Source organism: Bos taurus, chromosome 12 (genome assembly GCF_002263795.3).
Source record: "Bos taurus isolate L1 Dominette 01449 registration number 42190680 breed Hereford chromosome 12, ARS-UCD2.0, whole genome shotgun sequence".
NCBI classification, from domain to species: domain Eukaryota; kingdom Metazoa; phylum Chordata; class Mammalia; order Artiodactyla; family Bovidae; genus Bos; species Bos taurus.
In genome coordinates this window covers 12,298,256-12,318,743 of record NC_037339.1, presented here as the reverse complement: position 1 = coordinate 12,318,743, position 20,488 = coordinate 12,298,256, and the positions used below count along the sequence as shown (strand labels likewise).

Here is a 20,488-nt window from a genome sequence, read left to right as displayed (position 1 = left end):
CAGGTCTGATCCCTGGTTGGGGAACTCAGATTCTGCATGCCACTTGGTGAGGCCAAAAGGAAAAAAAAAAAAAAACTCAAAAATATACTATACTGGTATAAAAATATACTATATTAGTACTATATTACTGGCATAGTAAAAACATACTATACTGGTACTATTACTATATTACTGGTACAAAGTTATTGCATATAGTCCCATCTTTTCTCTCTTGAACCTCATTATGGCAAATCCCCTTGAATTTTAATCTGCAGTTGCAAAGGTCGGGCATCTGGGTAGGTCTGGGCACCTGGACGAGTGACAAGAAAGAGGGGACCAAGACAGGAACAGAGTCTGCTTAAAGGCAAGTCAGTCAGTCAGAGAGAAATCCAAAGCTAAGCTAATAGAGGCTAGACAAGGAGCCAGGTCAAGGTCAAAGAAAAAATGTGAAATGCAGTTGGGTAAAACATGAGGTGACGACACCATAGTTTAATACAGCACTCTGTACTTCATAAGTTCTATATTTATTTCGTTCCTCAAGTTAATTCCCCTAACAGTTCCACGAGGGAGGAAGGACAGGCATTCTTTCCATTCTTACACTTGATAAAACAGACATGGGTCACAAAGCCAGCAAATGGCTGAATCTCATGTAGGACCTCAGACTGACACGGCGCAGCACTGCGACTTACGTCAGTGGTTTTCAAGCTACTTTTCAGAAATATTTCAAGGATTCTACCAAGGCTAGATTAAAATTTCATTTAGAAATATAGACTATAATTTTTAAAATGTGCTCAAATCATTAAGCATGTAAGAGAACAATACTATGTTAGCTTTTAATTTTGAATTCACTACTTTTTGGGCAAGTCTTGGACTATATTCAATGCAGTTTCCAGCTATTTCTGTATTTTATGTTGGTTACATAATTGTAAGGAAGTTGTCCTCAATTAATAAATAAAAATGGCATCCTTACAATTACATAACCAACATAAAATACAGGTAACTGGAAACTGCATTGAATATAAACTAAAACTGTCACCTGTAACCTTATTGCTTATTTTTTCTCATAAATAACCAAAAACTTAATCCTATCCAGTGTATTAATGTCAACAAAATAGAATTTTAGTTTTTAAATATTGAGATTCTGCATAAAATATTTTTTAAATTGTTATAAGTTTTTTTAAAATGTTATAAGTCTTAAAGATATATACTCTTAAAGAAATAAAATAAAAAAATATATAAAATGTAGAGGAGGCAGTAACCAAACACATCAAATACACAAAGTTCAATATTAAAGCTCTGCTAACATCCAAACTAAGAGAGGTGGGCAAAGATAATATTTACTTAACTATATTGAAGAATAATTCTGCAATTCCCTTTAAAAAGGTCCCATTTCAACTTTTCATGTTTTCTAACAATATCCTTTAAAATGTCGTGTAAAGAAGCATTTGACTCGTAGGGCCAGAGTGCAAATGCAAATAGCTTCCTTGTAGAAGTAACTTAAGAAATACCTAAGGAAGTAACTTTAGTCTATGGATTTGGCCCAAGATGAAAAAGGCCATAGGAGGTGTTAAGGCCTGGGATAAAGTTGAGATTTGTACATTTCACCATAAAGCAATACAACTAATTAGAAAACACCCAACCGAGGCATCAAACCCAAAAACCCAGTAGCAGCACTGTCCATCAAGGAGCTCTGGAGCCCAGCAATCTGGACAACCAGTGTGTTCCCTTGACTTACACTGCTCAACTCTTTTCCTACTGCTCGGTCATATCTCCCCTCCTGGGGGTTGTAGCATCAAAAGCGACTGTCACTACATTTGTACTTTTGTCACAAGCAAATTTATTTATAATGATTTATCTTGTCTTTCCTTGATTTATTTGCTAATTAAGTATATAACATACTAAATTTTATGTCTTTTTTTCCTCCACCACTTTCCCGTCCCCTTTCTTTACTTCCTCTTTCTCACTTCTTTCTGTGCATCAGTAATATTTCCTTGCTAAACCAGACTCCTAAAGCATGTTTTTACTTTCACTTATTAGTTGAAAATTTGAGTGAGTTTCACCCCTTCCTCCAGCTGATTTTTCCATTTCTCATGATGGCAGTAGAGGATGCTTCAAACCAAAATCCTAAGTTCTACCCAGGCAACATTTGGAACAATAAAATAGTTTGGGGGTCCATGTATGGAATCAACAATTAAAATCTGATCACTTTGAATTAAAATATAATTACAAAATTTAACCACGCTGAGAAATGCTATTTTGAAAAATCTCCCTGTTATTTTCCTTTCCTTTTTCTGATGTGAACGATCCCTAAATAGTAGTGTTTATGGAAATAATGAATTATAGTAAACTGTGTTTTCCACGTCATAATTAATCATAAATGTTTGTTTAATAAGAAAGATAAAATGCTTTCCTCGCATTTTCGCTGTATAACTATTTCATGACTTGAACGCCACAACTCACTTGGTAGAAGATATGACCACTGCATGTTCATCAGAATTGAGGATTTTTGTAAGATGAGCTGCAACTGAGTCTTCATAAATTGTCATCTGAAAAAAATAAAAAAAAAACCTACCCTGTATTACTGTTGCTGGCATTCATACAACTCTGTTATAGTGCTTCAAAAATGGCATCATCTTGACGCATGTGACACACGGCAATGGCTATAATGAAATATAAATGACTTTAATGAAATAAATACATTTATGAGAGTCATTATACAAAACAGATAAGTATTTCCTTTCTCTGAAAGATTTTTAGTTTCTGGATTCCTTAATTCATATTCTCAGAGAAACCCAGAAAATCCATTTAAAATTTTGTAGGACGTTTCATTCAAAATCTTTCACACTAAAAATAGCCTTCTTCCATGTAGTTACAGTTGTACCTTATATTTAGTGACTACACATGTGATAAAAGTAAATTGTCTAGCTTTATTTTATATGCTAGGAGATAGACATCTCTGAAGTAAGAAAAGCAAAACAATCTCTTCCTTTTGTCCCTTTGGAGAGAAAATTGATAACATTAAAAATTCTATGAAGAAAAAAGATTGGTTCCTATAAAACCTTTATGTTTACAGTTGGATAAAATATTCTTATAAACAAAAACAAAAATGCTGCTGGAAATAAAGTAGAAAATATATCCATCTTTAACAGTAATTATTAAATATTAGTAATTAGGGCTTCTCGGGTGGAACTAGTGATAAAGAACCTGCCTGCCAATGCAGGAGACATAAGAGACACAGATTTGATCCCTGGGTTGGGATGATCCCCTGGAGGAGGGCATGGCAACCCACTCCAGTATTCTTGCCTGGAGAATCCCATGGACGGAGGAGCCTACCGGGCTACAGTCCATGGGGTCACAAGGAGTCGGATGTGACTGAAGTGATTCAGCACACATGCACCTCTGGGTGGCGGGACTATAAATAAAATTTTTCTTTTCTTTGTTAAATGTTTTTGTATTTTCCAAATTTTTTAGAAGCAGTTTTTGCTATTTCTATACCAGGGAAAAAAATTAAATACAATTAGTTTCTTTAAGAAATAAAGCCCGTGTTTCTAGATATTATTCCCTTCCTTAGTTTTGACAAGATCATAATTTTCTTAATGACAAAACAAAGATTTCCACTGTAAAATAAACAGATGAATTTTCCTAGAGGGAAAAATAAGCTGTCATAGATCAAACGGTCTTAGTAAGTCAGAGAATAATCCTTTGAAAATTATGTTCTTTTTAAAATCTCCAGTGCTTTGAGGTTTAATCAGAATGTAGAGTCTTTAAGAACATCTAAACACTGCAGCTATTAACGGTCTGGAGCAGGGATGGAATGAAGGGCCCTGTCTTCCTTTGTTTTATCTTGATCAACAGGCTTAATCTAGAGAACCTTAACCTAGGGAGGTTATTCTGATACGCCCTCAACACAGTAGGCAAAGCAGGAAGAGAGAAATTCTACAATATTCTGGCAACAAGTATTGGTGTGCTTGGAGGTTATTTAAGGGAGCTGGGTGAACACCTAAGAATCAAACAGGTGCTCATGGCTGACGCAGGAGATAAGTGAAAGCTGACCGGAGCCTGGCATCAGCTGGCTTCCCTAGAGCCCTGCTGGAAAGAGTAAACGGGCAGGAAGACTATTCAGGGAGAATTCTCTTGGGGTGGGATTAAGGGGGTCTGGATATGCGGTGCTTTCCACACCTCATCACTTCCTTCAATCCTCCCAACAAGGCGCCTCCTCAACAGATGAGATCCATGAAGACGAGACCCACGAAGGCGAGTGATGCGGCTGAATTCACACAGCCAAGGAGGATGTCAGGGAAGGACCCTAACCGGGATGGTAAGGATTCTTTCCTCCAGAGGGGAGGACTAGAGGCAGTCAGAGACCAAACCCCAAATGGGAACAATTACAATTAAGTGAAGATGCTACTAGATCTTATACATGTTTTTTTGTTGTTGTTGTTCAAGATACTCTGTTTTCAAATGATAAACAGGTAAAGAGTTAGTCTTACATAAAATTCTTCAGACGCCTCTGGAGGTTCGGGAAGTAGAGAAGCTTTTGGCGGCAATTTGAGTTCATAGGTCATAATACTCCACCTGAAGGGAGAAGAATATCTGGTCTAAAATTGCTTTAAAATTTAATGGATTTTGTTCTCACCTCACATCCACACATGCTCGTGCTAAGTCACTTCAGTCATGTCTGACTCTTTTGCAACTCCATGGACTGTAGCCCAACAGGCTCCTCTGTCCATGGGATTCTCCGGGCAAGAGTACTAGAGTGGGTTGCCATTTCCTCCTCCAGGGGATCTTCCTGACCCAGGGATGGAACCTGGGTCTCCTGCATTGCAGGTAGATTCTTTACTATCTGAGTCACCAGGGAAGCCCCTCACATACACATGCACATACATTCATGAACATGTTTACCAAGTATGGGAAGAGATGGACTTATCATAATCTCATAAAATGCTGAATTCATAATTTATGATTTCCCTATCTTACCAAATCTGAAATAACCAAGTATGGGAAGAGATGGACTTTATCATAATCTCATAAAATGCTGAATTCATAATTTATGATTTCCCTATCTTACCAAATCTCTGATTGGAGACTTTCAGACATTTGAAGGCCATGGCCCACAGTAAGAAATGTACATATGTAACAAGACCGCCCCTCTTTACTAAGTGCAAAGCATTATGACTTTTCTGTTCTTTTCTGTTTTACTTTTTAAATAATGCTCACTGCAATTTCTAACTAGATTATAAAAGTTACTAATGGGTCACAACCCCAAATTCTAAAATAATGTTCAAGATTAAATAAATGCACCTATGAAAAATAAATCATTCTGCAGGTAACAATCACTCTTACCAAGTCAGCTTATACAGATATGAAATGGAAATTAGCTAAATAGTCCCTCTTAAATTAAGAAAATAAGTGTGGAATTGAGAGGAAAATATTAATAGAAATAATGCTTGACTGAAGCAAATTCATTTCAATTAGCTGTAAACATTAATTTCAAACCAAACACTGAATCATTTGGTGTTAGACATAAGCAATCAACTCCAGATAAATCCAGTCATTTATCTAAAATAATTTCAATACGTGAGAAGAACAATTGGGTATAGACATTATTATTGTCAGTAACAAGATGTGAAATAAAGACTTTTAAAAGACGCAAAGCATAATGAGAGCAGTATTACAAATTACGAAACTTTAAGAAAAGCATATCACAGTGACAGAACGTAGAGGGAAATCCCAAGATTAGCACCAGTATGTAAACAGAACCTAGTATATCAATCAGACTAATAAGTCTGCACAAAAATTCAAATTCTGAGAGAATTCCCAGAAAGACATAGGTTATCTGTTAGGGTGTGTAAACTAAATAGATGTGTATAACTACTATTCAACTCTTGATATGAATATATTATAAATATATGCCTGTTGCTGGTTTAGTCACTAAGTTGTATCTAAGTTTCAGACCCCATGGACTGCAGCCTGCCAGGCTCCTCTGTCCATGGGATTTTCCCAGAAAGAATACTGGAGTGGGCTGCCATTTCCTTCTTGACCCAGAAATCAAACCGCCATCTCCTGTATTGCAGGCAGATTCTTTACTGCTGAGCCTGCATGGAAACCCTCATTATAAATATACATATTTGAGCATAAAAAGTCATTCTTTCCTTCATGCATCTATGCAACAGGTATGTACTGAACATCTCACACTGACAGTATTCAAGGGTCTGGTAATAGAAAAGTGAATATGACCTCTCTAATAAAGCTTATATTTTGGTGCCGAAAACAGATGTAATAAAAGCAATGAATAAAATAATAAAACTTTGTAAAACTTCATAAAGGGAAAAATCACAACTGAAAACCAGGAAGTCAAGTTCTGTATACCTGGAAATACTTCTCTGGTCAAAGGACGGTTACAGAATTGGGAAAGAAATCCACCCAAGTGTCCTTGACCTTCCACCTATACCTCTTCCTTTTATTGGCAAATGACTGGAGCTGAAGAAACAGGAGAAAGTCTCAGCACAAGCCAGGAAGGGATGCTCATTGGTACCGACTAGGTAGAGCTGGAGGCAGGAAGTAGGGAACCAGTTTGGTGGTGATTATGTGCATTAAGGGCTTCCCAAAGTTCAATCCTTGGGTTGGGAAGATCCCCTGGAGGAGGGCATGGCAACCCACTCCAGTATTCTTGCCTGGAGAATCCCATGGACATAGGAGCCTGGTGGGCTGCAGACCATGGGGTCGCAAAGAGTCAGACACGACTAAAGCGACTTAGCATGCACGCATGTGCATTAAGAGTGAGTGCAGTGTTGAACAAAGGCCCTTGGAAACAGTCTGTATTTTGGTGTAGACAATTGGTTCAACCGCTTATTAGCAATTTGACCTTGAAAACAAAAGAAATCTACTGAGCCTTTTACTCTGTAAGATAGAATAGTATTAACCATCTCTAAATGTATAGTGAGGATTAAATGAGATGATATTCTATTAAGAAAAGCAACTAGATGTGCTAGGCAGCCAAAAATATTAATCATTCTTACTCCCACTGTCTCTAGAAAACTCAACATTCATCTTTGTGAAATAGTCATAATAATGCTTTTCTTAGCCAGTGCTGTTTTGAGGACTAAATAAGTTAAAGTGAAGTCACTCAGTCGTGTCCGACTCTTTGCGACCCCATGAACTGTAGCCTACCAGGCTCCTCTGTCTATGGGATTTTCCAGGCAACGGTACTGGAGCGGGGTGCCATTTCCTTCTCCAGGGGATCTTCCTGACCCAGGGATCGAACCCAGGTCTCCCGCATTGTAGACAGATGCTTTGCCGTCTGAGGGAAGCCCATATAAGTTAATATATATGAAAAAGCATATATAATGTGGAATATTTTTAAACATCAATTTTCCACTTGTACTGACAAACGTCCATAGTCAAAGCTATGGTTTTTCCAGTAGTCATGTACGGATGTGAGAGTTGAACCATAAAGAAGGCTGAGTGCTAAAGAATTGATGCTTTCAAACTGTGGTGCTGGAAGACTCTTGAGGAGTCCCTTGAACTGCAAGATCAAACCAGTCAACCCTAAAGGAAATCACCCCTGAATATTCACTGGAGGGACTGATGCTGAAGCTGAAGCTCTAATACTCTGGCCACCTGATTCAAAGAGCCGACTCACTGGAAAAGACCCTGATGCTGAGACAGATCGAAGGCAGGAGGAGAAAGGGGTGACAAAGGATGAGATAGATGGATGGCATCATTAACTCGATAGACATGACTTTGAGCAAACTTCTGAGAGACGGTGAAGGAAAGGGAAGCCTTGGCCTGCTATAGTCCATGGGTGGCAAAGAATTGGACACAACTTAACAACTGAATGACAACAACGATCAGCTAAAGATATCCTGTTATCCTGTGGCCTTCTGACTGACTGAAGTGGGTGACAGAGGATGGGATGGTTGGATGGTATCACCAGCTCAATGAACATGAGTTTGAGCAAACTCTAGGAGATAGTGAAGGAGAGGAAGCCTGGTGTGCTGCAGTCCATGGGGTTGGACATGACTTAGTGACTGAACAACAACAACAATTCTTAAATTAGTAAAGAAAGCACAAGAACAAAATTGTCTTATGTTTCTAACAATAGTCCTAGCTTTTTAAATCCCCTTTATTTTTTGGGGGGGTGGGGTGGCTTTGGGGGCTTCCCTTGTGGCTCAGCTGGTAAAGAATCCACCTGCAATGAGGGAGACCTGGGTTCGATCCCTGTGGGAAGATCCCCTGGAGAAGGGGAAGGCTTCACTCCAGTATTCTGGCCTGGAGAATTCCATGGACTGTATAGCCCATGGGGTCGCAGAGTCGGACATGACTGAGTGACTCACTTTCACTTTTTTTTTTGCAGGTCTGTATTAAGGAGTTTTACCACAGGGGTGTTGTTTCTCTGCTAACCACCTGGAGACATTAATTTTTATAACATACGAGGGAAAAGCACACACCCAGTGCAGAGGAAATGCCTCACAGTATTTCCTAGGTTGTGGGGAGAGTGGTATTTAAATTTACAAGAAAAAGCCATTTAAAATACCTTGTGAGGTTTGGTAAGTGCTAAATTGGGCAGTCTTCTGGGAAACCACCTCCAGACTCTTTTAAAGACTGGAGACTGAGTCCACTTTATGCTCCCAAACTACATGGGGATCCCCCTCATGACTGGTTTGGGATTAACTCAGATAAATGCTCACCAACCTAGCTTTCTTTTTAAATATCCTGTCTGCAGAAGAATCAGCCATTGCAACATTACCTTATGGCAGGAAAGGTTACCATTAATTAGATTACAGCTTATTTTAGAGTAATTACATTTTGGATTGGTGGCTCCCTGATGAGATTTTGTTATTTTCGGGAAGAGTTCCACAGATGGCTAATCCTATCAGAGTTGTTTTGATTCATGCTAGCTAGAGTTTATAATGAGATTTTGACATTTGTGTTCCAGTGATGATGGCGGTTACTGCTTACTGAGTCCTGGTTGCTCCTTATGTGCCTGAGCGCAGTCGTGTCTGACTCTTTGCAACCCCATAGACTAGCCTACCAGGCTCCTCTGTCCATGGCATTCTCTAGGCAAGAATACTGGAGTGGGTAGCCATTTCCTTCTCCAGGGGAGCTTTTTGATGGAGTAATCAAACCCACATCTCCTACACTGGCAGATGGATTCTTTATCACTGAGCCACTAGGGAAGCCCGGTTGCTCCCTATATGTCAATTCTAAACACCTCCTCCATAATACTCAGGTCACACAGACTGTTTTTTTTTTCTTTTTACATGTGAGGTATTTAGAGAGAGAGCAGTTAAGAGGTGCAATCCAGAATACCATAAAAACTGTGATGGCTCCTCCATGTGAAGCTGTTTTCCTAGCATTTTCCTGTCCCTGGGAAAGGATTATATTTTTTGGTATTTTGTTGGCTCAATTTCTTATTAACATGTATAATTAAGAAGATATACTGTCTAAAGTTTGTATGTTTTCTTTGGTTTTCATGAAACCAGAAGAGGAAAGGGCCATACCTTGTATATTCATCAAAAGACCCCCCACAAATTAACTATTTAAGCTTTCTGACCCAAACAGCAGTTAAAAGTAATTAGTATCAACATGAGCTTTCCAAATGGTTCAGTGGTGAAGAATCTGCCTGCCAAGGCAGGAGACGTGGTTTCAATCCCTGGGCTGGGAAGATCCCCTGGAGAAGGAAATGCAAACCTACTTCATTATTCTTCCCTGGAAAATCTCACCGACAGAGGAGACTAGTGGGCTACAGTCCATGGGGCCACAAACAGTAACGTGACTGAGCGACTAAACAGCAGTAAGCATTAATGTAGCCATCTATCTTTAAAATAATGGGTTCATTAAACTAGTCTTCTCATTAAAAAAATTCATTCATTCACTCAAAAAACATATTTACAGAGTGTCTGTTCTGTGTCAGGCTCTGTTCTAGACCACAAGGGTGGAACCCCTTCATGGGCTTACTGTCAGTACAGTCCTAATGATCAAAAAGAGGATATCAGTATGCTGCTTTCAATCTAGTTTTAGAAGAGAATTTGTTATTACCTGTCCAACATTTTGGTACTGGCTCGTTCCAGCTTCTCAAGTATCTGAGGAAGTTGGGTGTCGTCATCGTACGAGCCTCCCCAGCCGAGAACCCGGGCAAGGTCGTTTCCTGTCCCCAGAGGCAGTACTCCCAGCTGACACTGAAAAAAAAAACAGCCCCACCGGAGACCTCAGACAAGTCGAGAGAGGGGGACTCTGACACTTCTGCACTTCACTGGTCAGCAGGTTAGGATACATTCATGTTAACTAGCAACGAAAAGAATGATGACCACTTGCCTGTTTGTTCAAGTTGAGCTTATCAATTTCTGACAAAACCCAACCTACACTTCCATCTCCTCCACAAACAAGAATCCGGAAATTGTCAAACTTCTGGAATAATCTTAAACTGAAAGTAAGAAGTATTTGATTTTAGGATAAGTGAATAAAAATCACTCTCCCCAATTCTTTTGTCATTCTATTGTTACATATTGGTACTCATGTTCAGATTAAATATAAGAACTCTTACAGGTGAATCATACTATAAAAATTAATTTGAGTGCAATGTGGAACTCACAAAAATGTCTTAATCATAAAGAGGAAAGAGGATTATATGCAGAAATGGAGACAAAATTAGGAAGAAAGGGGAGTGAGAAATGCAAAAACAAAAAAGAAGCAGAACCCAGGAAAGATTATTGAAGGTTAAGTGATAGGCAATGGTAAAAATAGTGATTTTTTTTCTTTCTATCACAAGGATATATTATTTCCATGAGTAGCATATTAAGACCAGGGTGGAGAATCCAGGGCACTGATGCTCTTGAGTGGCATGGGGGCGATTCCTAAAGAGATCCACCAAACATCACTAATGTACCCCCACCACACTGCCAGCAGTTTTTTAACTTCCTCTTTTCCTTTTCTCAGGTCAATCTTTCTACTTCTGCCTTCCTTCATCTCAAATTTTGACACATCTCACCCTCTGAATGTACCTTTGTATACCTCAAGTATTGTGGAAAATTGAAAAAATATGGAGACAATCTCAAGAAGTTTCACAAAGGGAGTTCCTTGGAATTTTAGAGGATGAGTAGAAAAAATAAGATATTGGAGCCATGAAGGGTTATAAAACAGATATGCTAGAAGGGGAGACAAAGCTAATCAGCAATGGGAGAGACAGAGGTGATGAGAGAAGCTAGATGGGGAAGTGCCAGGACCCATGCAGGGGGAAGGAAGGGAGGTACAGCACATAAGGCAGGACTCGGGTTCAAATGAAGAGCGATACCCAGGGAACCAGAAGGGCCTGAGATAGCAAGAAAAAGGCAATGGGAACAAGAAGGAAGGCCCCGAAGGGACAAAAGTGAAAGGGGCACAAAGAGAGACTGAGAAGAGAAACAGAGAAGACAGGAGAGTGCTGGAGCTCAACAGGCCTTTTCAGGAACTGGGATCTAAAGTCTTCATTTCTACTTCGGCGTTACAGTGGACTCAAGAGAAAAGCCAAGCTGGCGTGAGCAAATCGGAAAGAGAGTGTATGCCCCTGGTTCAGACGACTCAATACCACCTCTTCAACGAAAATCATAAATATATACACTAAAAATGTATTCAAAGTGCCTCAAGGCATATTTTCCAACACTGAAACATTAATTTTTTCCCCCAGATTTTAAGTTACATGACATTCCAGAAAGTCTGAAGTGGACAGTTAACAAAAGTACTTTCTGTCATTTATGGGAACCAAGTCTTAAATCCTTGACAACTTGTTTCTGAGATCCACAAGAGTATCTGTGTTTCAGTTAAATAACTGATTATTTGTATTGTATATAGTTCAATACTAGCCTCCCAATGCAAATCATTTTCTGAAGTTATTTTTTTGTATTTCTCCATTTACATAAGTTGGTCTACTTCTATAGAGCTAAGCAAACAGAATTGTTTGATGTAGGATATATTCGAAAACATTTTCTAAACAAATTTTAGAGCTTTGGGCACACAGGAAGTTATATAAATATCAAAACGGTTGTGTTAAAATTTATAATTAGAACGTTAAAAAAAGGGACGTGTGAGAAGATCAACCCAGAGGCGTCTAGATGAATCTACAGTTTTCATGAACTGAAAAATCAAATGTACTTCACACTTAGTGCTATATTTCATTCAAGGAAGATTTGTCAGTAATCAATTACCCCAAATGAGGACCGCCATTCATCAAATCAAACACCTGAGCTGGATTTAGTAACTGTTTAAATCGACGAAGAAACTTTACTCCCTGATTATCTCCACTCTTAGAATTGACAAAAACCAATAAAGGACTAACACAGAATGAAAATGTTGCTCTACAGAAACCTGTGGGGAAAAAAAACAAAAACACAACGTAAGATCAATATGCACCGCTTTCTCTTAACAAAACTTTAGAAGAAAAACAGTTAAGTTCATACTTCAGAGCCCCCATATGCAGACAGGTTTATTACTCACATATTAAGAACACAGAACTTACCTTCTAAAATATGAGCTATAATGAAAAATCATACAAAAGATGGTGAAAGTATTAAGCACAGATAATTTGAGATCTACCACTTGCCCTAGCAACACTTAATTATTAAGAGAAACCAATCATAGTGTACAAATTCACAGTTGTTAAAGGATTCATGCTAATTTCCAGTATTATACAATATTTAACACCTCCTCCTTAAGGTCTCAGAAAGTATTTTTAAATTTTATAATAAGTAACAGAACTTTGATATATTGGGGCTTAGGGGGAGGCTGTTAACAGCACAGGTTAAAAAAATCATATCTTCTGCAGCTTCTAGTAGCTATGATATCTACTGGCATATTTCTATAAAAAGTTTGAAAAGATAAAGCACTTTATTGATGCAAAACATTAATAATAGTTTATGGTAAAAGCCTTATGTAATACGGTTTGTTTACAAAGAAGTGGTAAGTATGCTATCCCCAAACCAGTGTTGTAAATGGGTTCTTCCATATGTACAATTAAGTCATAAAATAGAAACACTAAAAAAAGTGAATGAATGTATGGGAATATAAATTCTTACAATGAAACGATAGAAAAATGGGTTTCAAAAAGAGCTTTGCTAATGGGCAGTTTCAACTACAGAGGGGAAAAAATGCTTATAAAAAATTAATTTGTTCAGGTTGCATTTTCTTACAGAATAATGATTTTATTTGATTTGCTGAAATGTAAAATCTATAAATCTTATACACTGTAATTTCACCACTGTGTTAATAGTTATGTTAAACCTTAATTTTAAAATGTTCTTGTATAAATTAAATGTACTGTTCTGCAATTGAAATGGAATTATTATATATAAACTGACCAGAATAACCAACCACAGTGTTATTTATACTAGGGAAATAGTGTACATATCAACATTTGATGAACCAGGAATATACATACTTCTACTACCGATACTTACCATCAGAATCAGTGCTGTTGAGTGCAATTGGAGGTATGACAGATACTTTACATTGGCCAAGTGGACATACAGGATGATATAAATCTTTACAGGCAGTGTGTACCTAGTAGCAAAGAAAGAAGCCTTCAGGAATCACTAAACACACATCCATGTTTTGTTATGGTACAAACTATGTCTAAGGAACTGAAAAATTAAGACTAAGTGCATCTTCAAATGTCCAGGAATTCATAAAGTATTTTAATGGCACAGTGTTTCTATTTCTAAGGAATGGACTAATCATTTTAGAGATGGGAATTTGATTTGGTTTGTGCAGTCTGTTTTCGTGGGTGACTCAGGCAAGTAGTATGTAGTCAGTAAATGCCTGGTGAGAGCAAGGAGAGAGGAAGAGACAGAGGAAGGAGGACAGAGGAAGGAAGAAGGGGAGAGAGGAAGGGAGGGAAGAAGGGATGAAGAAGGGAAGCAAACTGGTATGCGTCCAGCATCACTGTCCATAAGAAAAACTGATGACACTAACCGTACAAAATTCTTACATAATATAATGAAAATAAAAACAGTCTGCAAGGTGTCTGCAGGGATCCTGCAACTTTCCATTCACACCTTTTTTATAACACTGTCATGCTAGTACAGTTATAAGGACATCTGTGCCTACTGTCTCAGCTAGACTGCCCTCTCGGCAACAAAAAGAGAAAGGTCTTATTATCGCCCACTCATCTTGAGAAGTGATCCACATCGCCAGCACTCAGCAGATGTCTTAATTCCGTAGGAAAAAAAGTTTCAAGGTCACTCAAGCTTTGGAAACATATAATGTAGGACCTAGGCAGGAGTTGGAGAAGGCAATGGCACCCCACTCCAGCACTCCTGCCTGGAAAATCCCATGGATGGAGGAGCCTGGCAGGCTGCAGTCCGTGGGGTCGATAGGAGTCAGACACGACTCAGCGACTTCACTTTCACTTTTCACTTTCATGCATTGGAGAAGGAAATGGCAACCCACTCCAGTATTCTTGCCTGGAGAATCCCAGGGACAGGGGAGCCTGGTGGGCTGCCGTCTATGGGGTCACACAGAGTCGGACACGACTGAAGTGACTTAGCAGCAGTAGCAGGACCTAGGCAATTTAGAATAATTTATGTATCTACCTAGAGAGCTTTTAAATGCTTCATCAGTAAAAGCAGGCACTTCATAAAGCACTTATTTAATGTGGTTTTATTTCATTAGTCCTTTAGAAAACTGGCATATCAGTTAAATATATTTATAAAACTTTTAGGAAAGTAATTGAAATTTGATAGTGATTCTTATTCTGCTGATGACCTGATTTGGGACAGTTTCCTATTATGATTTATAATAATTAATCCATCAGGATTTTAGAAAAATGAAAATGCACAGTTTTAAAAGAAAAAAGTTTGAGAGTCATGAAACAAAACAGAAAAATATTTATAACAGTGTTAAATGAAAAAAGCAGAGATAAAATTGTATCTTCACTATTTTTATAAAAAAGGTAAAACTATATCCAAAAACTGGGCAACAGCTGGAAAACTTAGGAGGTGATTCATTACGGTTGTGGAAATACGGCTTGGTTTGGTTTTGAACCAAGTGACCATGTTTAGACACTAGAGATTCTGCTGTTAGAAACTCATAGTCTAAAGGTAAAATAATATCATAACAGATAAATGATAGTGTATATGAGGTACAAGATTAAGAGGGATGGAAAAGGTGGCAACAGAGGATGAGATGGCTGGATGGCATCACCGACTCAGACACGACTGAGCGACTGAATAACAGCAAGCTTTCCTTTTTGGTTACTGTAAGTTTATCTCCTATGTCTGCAGGATAAATTAGGAGTTTGGGATTAATGTACACACACTACTGTATATAAAATAGATAACCAACAAGAACCTGCTGTACAGTACAGGGAACTCTACTTAATATTTTGTGTAGCTATAAGGGAAAGGAATCTGAAAATGAATATATATACACACTTATGTTTACTTATGTATAAATGAATCACTGTGCAGTACACCTGAAACGAACACACCGCTGTACATCAAGCATACTTCAGTTAAAAAAAAATAATAGCTGACTAAAGATAAGTAGAGAGCTATATATTGCAGGTAAAGACAACTTTTATAAAATCTTTCTAAAATGAATCATCACACAGATGATCTCCTTTCTTTTCAAAAAGTTATGAAAAGAGCAGCTGCAGTTTCAGAAGGAGAGAAATAGACTTCAGTAAATGCAGACTAATAAAAGCAGTGGTAGAGACATTTGTCAGCAGTTACCCCCCCAAAAAAAGAAATCTTAGGTGGAACGGAATCTTGACTTAAAATCTGGTTTGAATGGCACAAGAGTGTTTTCAGGGTTAGGGTTGCACGAAAACTCCAAAAGGAGAGAGATTATCCAATATAGTCTGTATATTATATTAAATGGGATTTAAAAAGTAACACCTATGGCAATAAAAATCATGGCAATCAGGAGAATTATGTTTGATTCAAAGATGAAAAAGAAACACAAGATAACCTATCAGTCCTGACTAAAAAGTCATAGGACTTATTTTTCCTCCATGGCTCATGGAATCAATTTCATGGATTACAAAATCAAAACATCATATGCAGACCTCTTGCATTCACTGATCTTCAAATCAACAGTATTTTTAAAATTTTTATTAACACTATTTTTTATTTTTATTTTAATTTTTTGGCCACATCATGAGAAGATTTTAGTTCCTGGACCAGGGATTGAACTCACACCTCTGCAGTGGAAATACAGACTCTTAACCACTGAACCACCACGGAAGTCCCTTCAACGTAGTTACTGAGAGCAATGGTTTCCCATCTTTTTTGTTGGGGGGAGGGGGTGACTTCCAAGACTCAAAACTTGACCAAACAACTCAGCCTCAACGCAAGGCAATCGGCACCCTAGCTGGACAGCATCGCCCAGTGCTCAGGTGGGCGCACACTGCCTCCTTGCCCTGCTGTCTTTTAGCCCCACGTCACCCTGCAGCATGGAGGCCCAGTCCTCACGCAGACTGTCAGAGGTGGGACCATTCCTTGCCGCGGGCTCCATGCTGTGCTGTACCTGCTTCCCACCACTTGCTTACATGTGCAAAGAAGATTTTAAATATCTACTCATTTCTAAAACATAAAGGCATACACTTTAAAATGTATCAGTGCACGGCCTATTGAATTCGGCTTCTTTCTGTCAAGAGAACATGCATGGGGTTGTAGCAAACCCACACCTTGCTTGTCAGTCAAAATCTGGTGGCTTTCTGTCAGCAACAGGTGTTAAAATGGGCTGAAAATAGCAAACCACTAGATGCGGCTAAAGCTTGATGAAAAACAGTAAGACTGTGAGAAAGAGGTCTTCAGATAAAAGAAATATATAACAAGAACAGGTGTCACAAACAGGAAGCGTGCAGAAGTAGCCAGAGTGGAAGGAATACACTTTGAAAAAGGTGCATCTTAAAATGGGCTTCCCTGGTAGCTCAGCTGGTAAAGAAATGCAGGAGAACGCCTGCAATGCAAGAGAACGCCTGCAACGTAGGGCACGTGGGTTCCATCCCTGGGTCAGGAAGATCTCCCGGAGGAGGAAATGGCAACCCACTCTAGTATTCTTGCCTGGGAACTCCCATGGACAGAGGAGCCTGGCGGGCTACAGTCCACGGGGTCACAAGAGTCAGACACAACTAAGCGACTAAACCACCACCACCAAAACGGGTACCTGTACTATCGGCTGTGCTCCGCCATAAATTCTTAGCTTTGTCTCTAAATCACATAGATGAAAAGATACAGGAAGAGTCATTTCTTTTAATGGAGAATATTTATAAACCTCTCACCATCGTTCTACACCAAAGGCATCTCCAATCTTGAAGACGGAGAACACTGCCGCACGTTTTGTCGCAGACGGCACACTTGGCGCTCACGGGCAAGTTACCCTCGAGCCACTGGTGAGGCATAGCCACCTACACAGCAGGAAGAAAGGGCAGTCGAGTTAAGACCATGGAGGACACTGTTCTTAGCCCACGGAAGAGAGACAATGATTTCTTACTCTATGGAATCAGCAGCATGTATCATTCCTGGCATGCGTGCATTTCCCCCACTTTTAATGAGCATCTATTATGCCCAAGCACGATAGGGATACAAAAATAAAACTAAACCCCTACCCTGCAGGATGTGTATTCTCGCTGAGCACAGAGAGGGATTATCATAAACTGACCAGGAAGGGGTATCAGAGATTTGCATGCAAAGGAGATAAGGTTTTGAAGGTGGGGGAGCAGGCTCCAAAGTCCGAGGAGTGAATGTCTGGGTATACAGCTGAGCTGAGCCTTACAGAGTACCTTAGTCGGCCAGATAAGGGTCTGCAGCATCAGCCCAGCCCAACAACCCCTCCTAAGCCCTTACACACCAATCGTCTTAAAATTTAAGAGCTGAAAGAAGCTACGAAGGATTGAATTGAAAATAAAAAGTCCCAATCTACCCAAACTTTCCATCTAATCCTAATAATCAACACTTCCTCTTAACTTCCTATTGTAATTTAACTAATTAGATGGCTCCCACTGAACTTCCACGGGAGCAGAGAACGAAGGAGTGGGGGTGTCTGGGAGAGAGGGGAGAGGAAGGGAGCCTACCCCGTCCTCGTTCTCGATGATGTCCTTCCCGATGGAGGCCAGGGTCGTCCACTTGCAGTTGTTCATTGCCCTCACTGCACAGCGTTTGTGAGCCTTGAATTTACACACTAAAAAAAAGCCAACCATTGCTAAGTGAACATATACTTTTGGACCAACGATGAAAGGAAATCACAGCATGAAATTTCAAAGGGCTGGGGAGGGTGAGTAGAAGAAAGACAATATTTTTTAAAGTTTCTATTACTCTTCAATAACCGTCGATATTCTAAAAAGCAAATATGATTATGTGCTTATGAAGCATTCTGATCAAGCTACAGATTGCTAAAGAGATTTCATTTACTCCTAAAAGAAGAAAGGAAATAAATACTAAAAGAATTAATTCTTGAGAAAGGAGACAACACACATACACAAAGAAGATAAAATTCAGTAATACAGGTTTTCCAGTGGTCATGTATGGATGTGAGAGTTGGACTGTGAAGAAAGCTGAGCACCAAAGAATTGATGCTTTTGAACTGTGGTGTTGGAGAAGACTCTTCAGAGTCCTTTGGACTGCAAGGGGATCCAACCAGTCCATCCCAAAGGAAATCAGTCCTGAATGTTCATTGGAAGGACTGATGTTGAAGCTGAAGCTCCAATACTTTGGCCACCTCATGCAAAGAGTTGACTCATTGGAAAAGACTCTGATGCTGGGAGGGATTGGGGGCAGGAGGAGAAGGGGACGACAGAGGATGAGATGGCTGGATGGCATCACTGACTCAATGGACATGGGTTTGGATGGACTCTGGGAGCTGGTGATGGACAGGGAGGCCTGGCGTGCTGCGATTCATGGGGTCGCAAAGAGTCGGACACGACTGAGTGACTGTACTGACAGACTGACAGGAGTTCTGGTAATATCCAATTTCTAAGTCTGGGTGCTGATTACATAAAAGCATTTAATTTGTGAAAATTCAACAAACTGTGTACCCTTCTGATGTTTTCTTTTTTCTGTTCGTATATTACACTTAAATAAAAAGTTTGAAAATATCAGAGAGATAAAGAACAAGATAATTCAGGGGAATTTGAAAGTCCAAGTACGTCAAGAAAATATCCAGACATCATGGGAAATGCATTGATGAGGGTCACAAAGACGGCACTGTCTTTTAAAAGTGTCCTGTTGGGACTTCCTGATGGTCCAGTGGCCAAGACTCTGTGCTCCCAATGCAGGGTCCCCAGGTTCGATCCCGGATCAAGGAACTAGATCCCACATGTCACAACTAACACCCAGTACAGCCAAATAAATATTTTTTAAAAGTATCTTGTTGGAAGTGAGTAAGTAAAAAAGAGAAAAACAAACATCGCATACTAACGCAAATGTATGGAATCTAGAAAGATGGTGCTGATGAAATAATCACAGACATAGAGAACAGACTTGTGTACACTGGGCAGGGGAGGCAGGGGGTAAGGGAGGAGAGGGTGGGATGCAAAGAGACAGTAATATGGAAACACACATTACCATGTGTAAAAGAGACAGCCTTTGGGAACTTGCCCTGTGACTCAGCGAACTCAAACCAGAACTCAGTAACAGCTGAGAGGGGTGGGATGGGGAGGGAGGCGGGAGGAGGTTGGAGGGAGGTAATTTAGGTAAATCTACGGCTGATTCATGCTGGTGTCTGGCAGAAACCAAGATAACACTGTAAAGCAACTGCGTGTGTGTTAAGTCACTCAGTCGTGTCCCACTCTTCGCAACCCTATGGACTGTAGCCCGCCAGGCTCCTCTGTCCATGGGATTTTCCAGGCAAGAATACTGGAGTGGGTTGCCATTCCCTTCTCCAGAGGAACTTCCCAACCCAGGGATTGAACCTGGTCTTCTGCATCATAGGCAAATTCTTTACCGTTTGAGCTACAGGGAAGTCCTAGGGATATATCCTTTGATTAAAAACAAACAATGTTTTTTAAAAATAGATTTAAAAAGTATCCTGTTGGGATGACTACATGATAATGCAGAAGAAAGGAATAATGAAGTGACACTCCCACTACAGGCATCGCTAAAGCTCCCCAGCCATATCACCAGAAAGATACCTACAAAAGAGAAATATGAGGAAACAGCAAGATAGAAGCAGTGCGTACATGAACAAAACAAATAAACCACAGATTATTTGAAAAATTAAACCTTGCTTATGAAAATCAGAACTTGACTACAACTATGCTTATCCATCCCTGTAAGGACACACGCAGTTGTTTACTCGCTCAGTCGTGTCTGACTCTTTGCGACCCCATGGACTGTAGCCCACCAGGCTCCTGTGTCCATGGGATTCTCCAGGCAAGAATACTGGAGTGGGTTGCCATGCCCTCCTCCAGGGGATCTTCCTGATCCAGGGATTGAACCCGTGTCTCCTGCACTGCAGGTGTATTCTTTACCATTGAGCCACCAGGGAAACCCACCAAGAACATGCATTAACATACATTTAGCCAACTGCTAATGAA

At 39.6% G+C, this 20,488-nt stretch overlaps 1 protein-coding gene across 5 annotated transcripts in view; it reads right to left on the bottom strand.

Annotated features, from left to right (window-relative positions):
* DGKH (diacylglycerol kinase eta) overlaps window positions 1–20,488 on the bottom strand; it is a 218,279-nt gene that overhangs the window by 64,288 nt on the left and 133,503 nt on the right. For all 5 annotated transcript variants that reach the window (XM_025000021.2, XM_025000024.2, XM_025000022.2 and 2 more), the window contains 8 exons: window positions 18,029–18,135; window positions 17,237–17,362; window positions 13,410–13,512; window positions 12,162–12,321; window positions 10,297–10,405; window positions 10,021–10,160; window positions 4,470–4,554; window positions 2,440–2,525 (listed from right to left, as the gene is read on the bottom strand). In XM_025000021.2, the coding sequence (XP_024855789.1) occupies window positions 2,440–2,525; window positions 4,470–4,554; window positions 10,021–10,160; window positions 10,297–10,405; window positions 12,162–12,321; window positions 13,410–13,512; window positions 17,237–17,362; window positions 18,029–18,135 (916 nt within the window). The remainder of the gene's footprint in view (window positions 1–2,439; window positions 2,526–4,469; window positions 4,555–10,020; window positions 10,161–10,296; window positions 10,406–12,161; window positions 12,322–13,409; window positions 13,513–17,236; window positions 17,363–18,028; window positions 18,136–20,488) is intronic.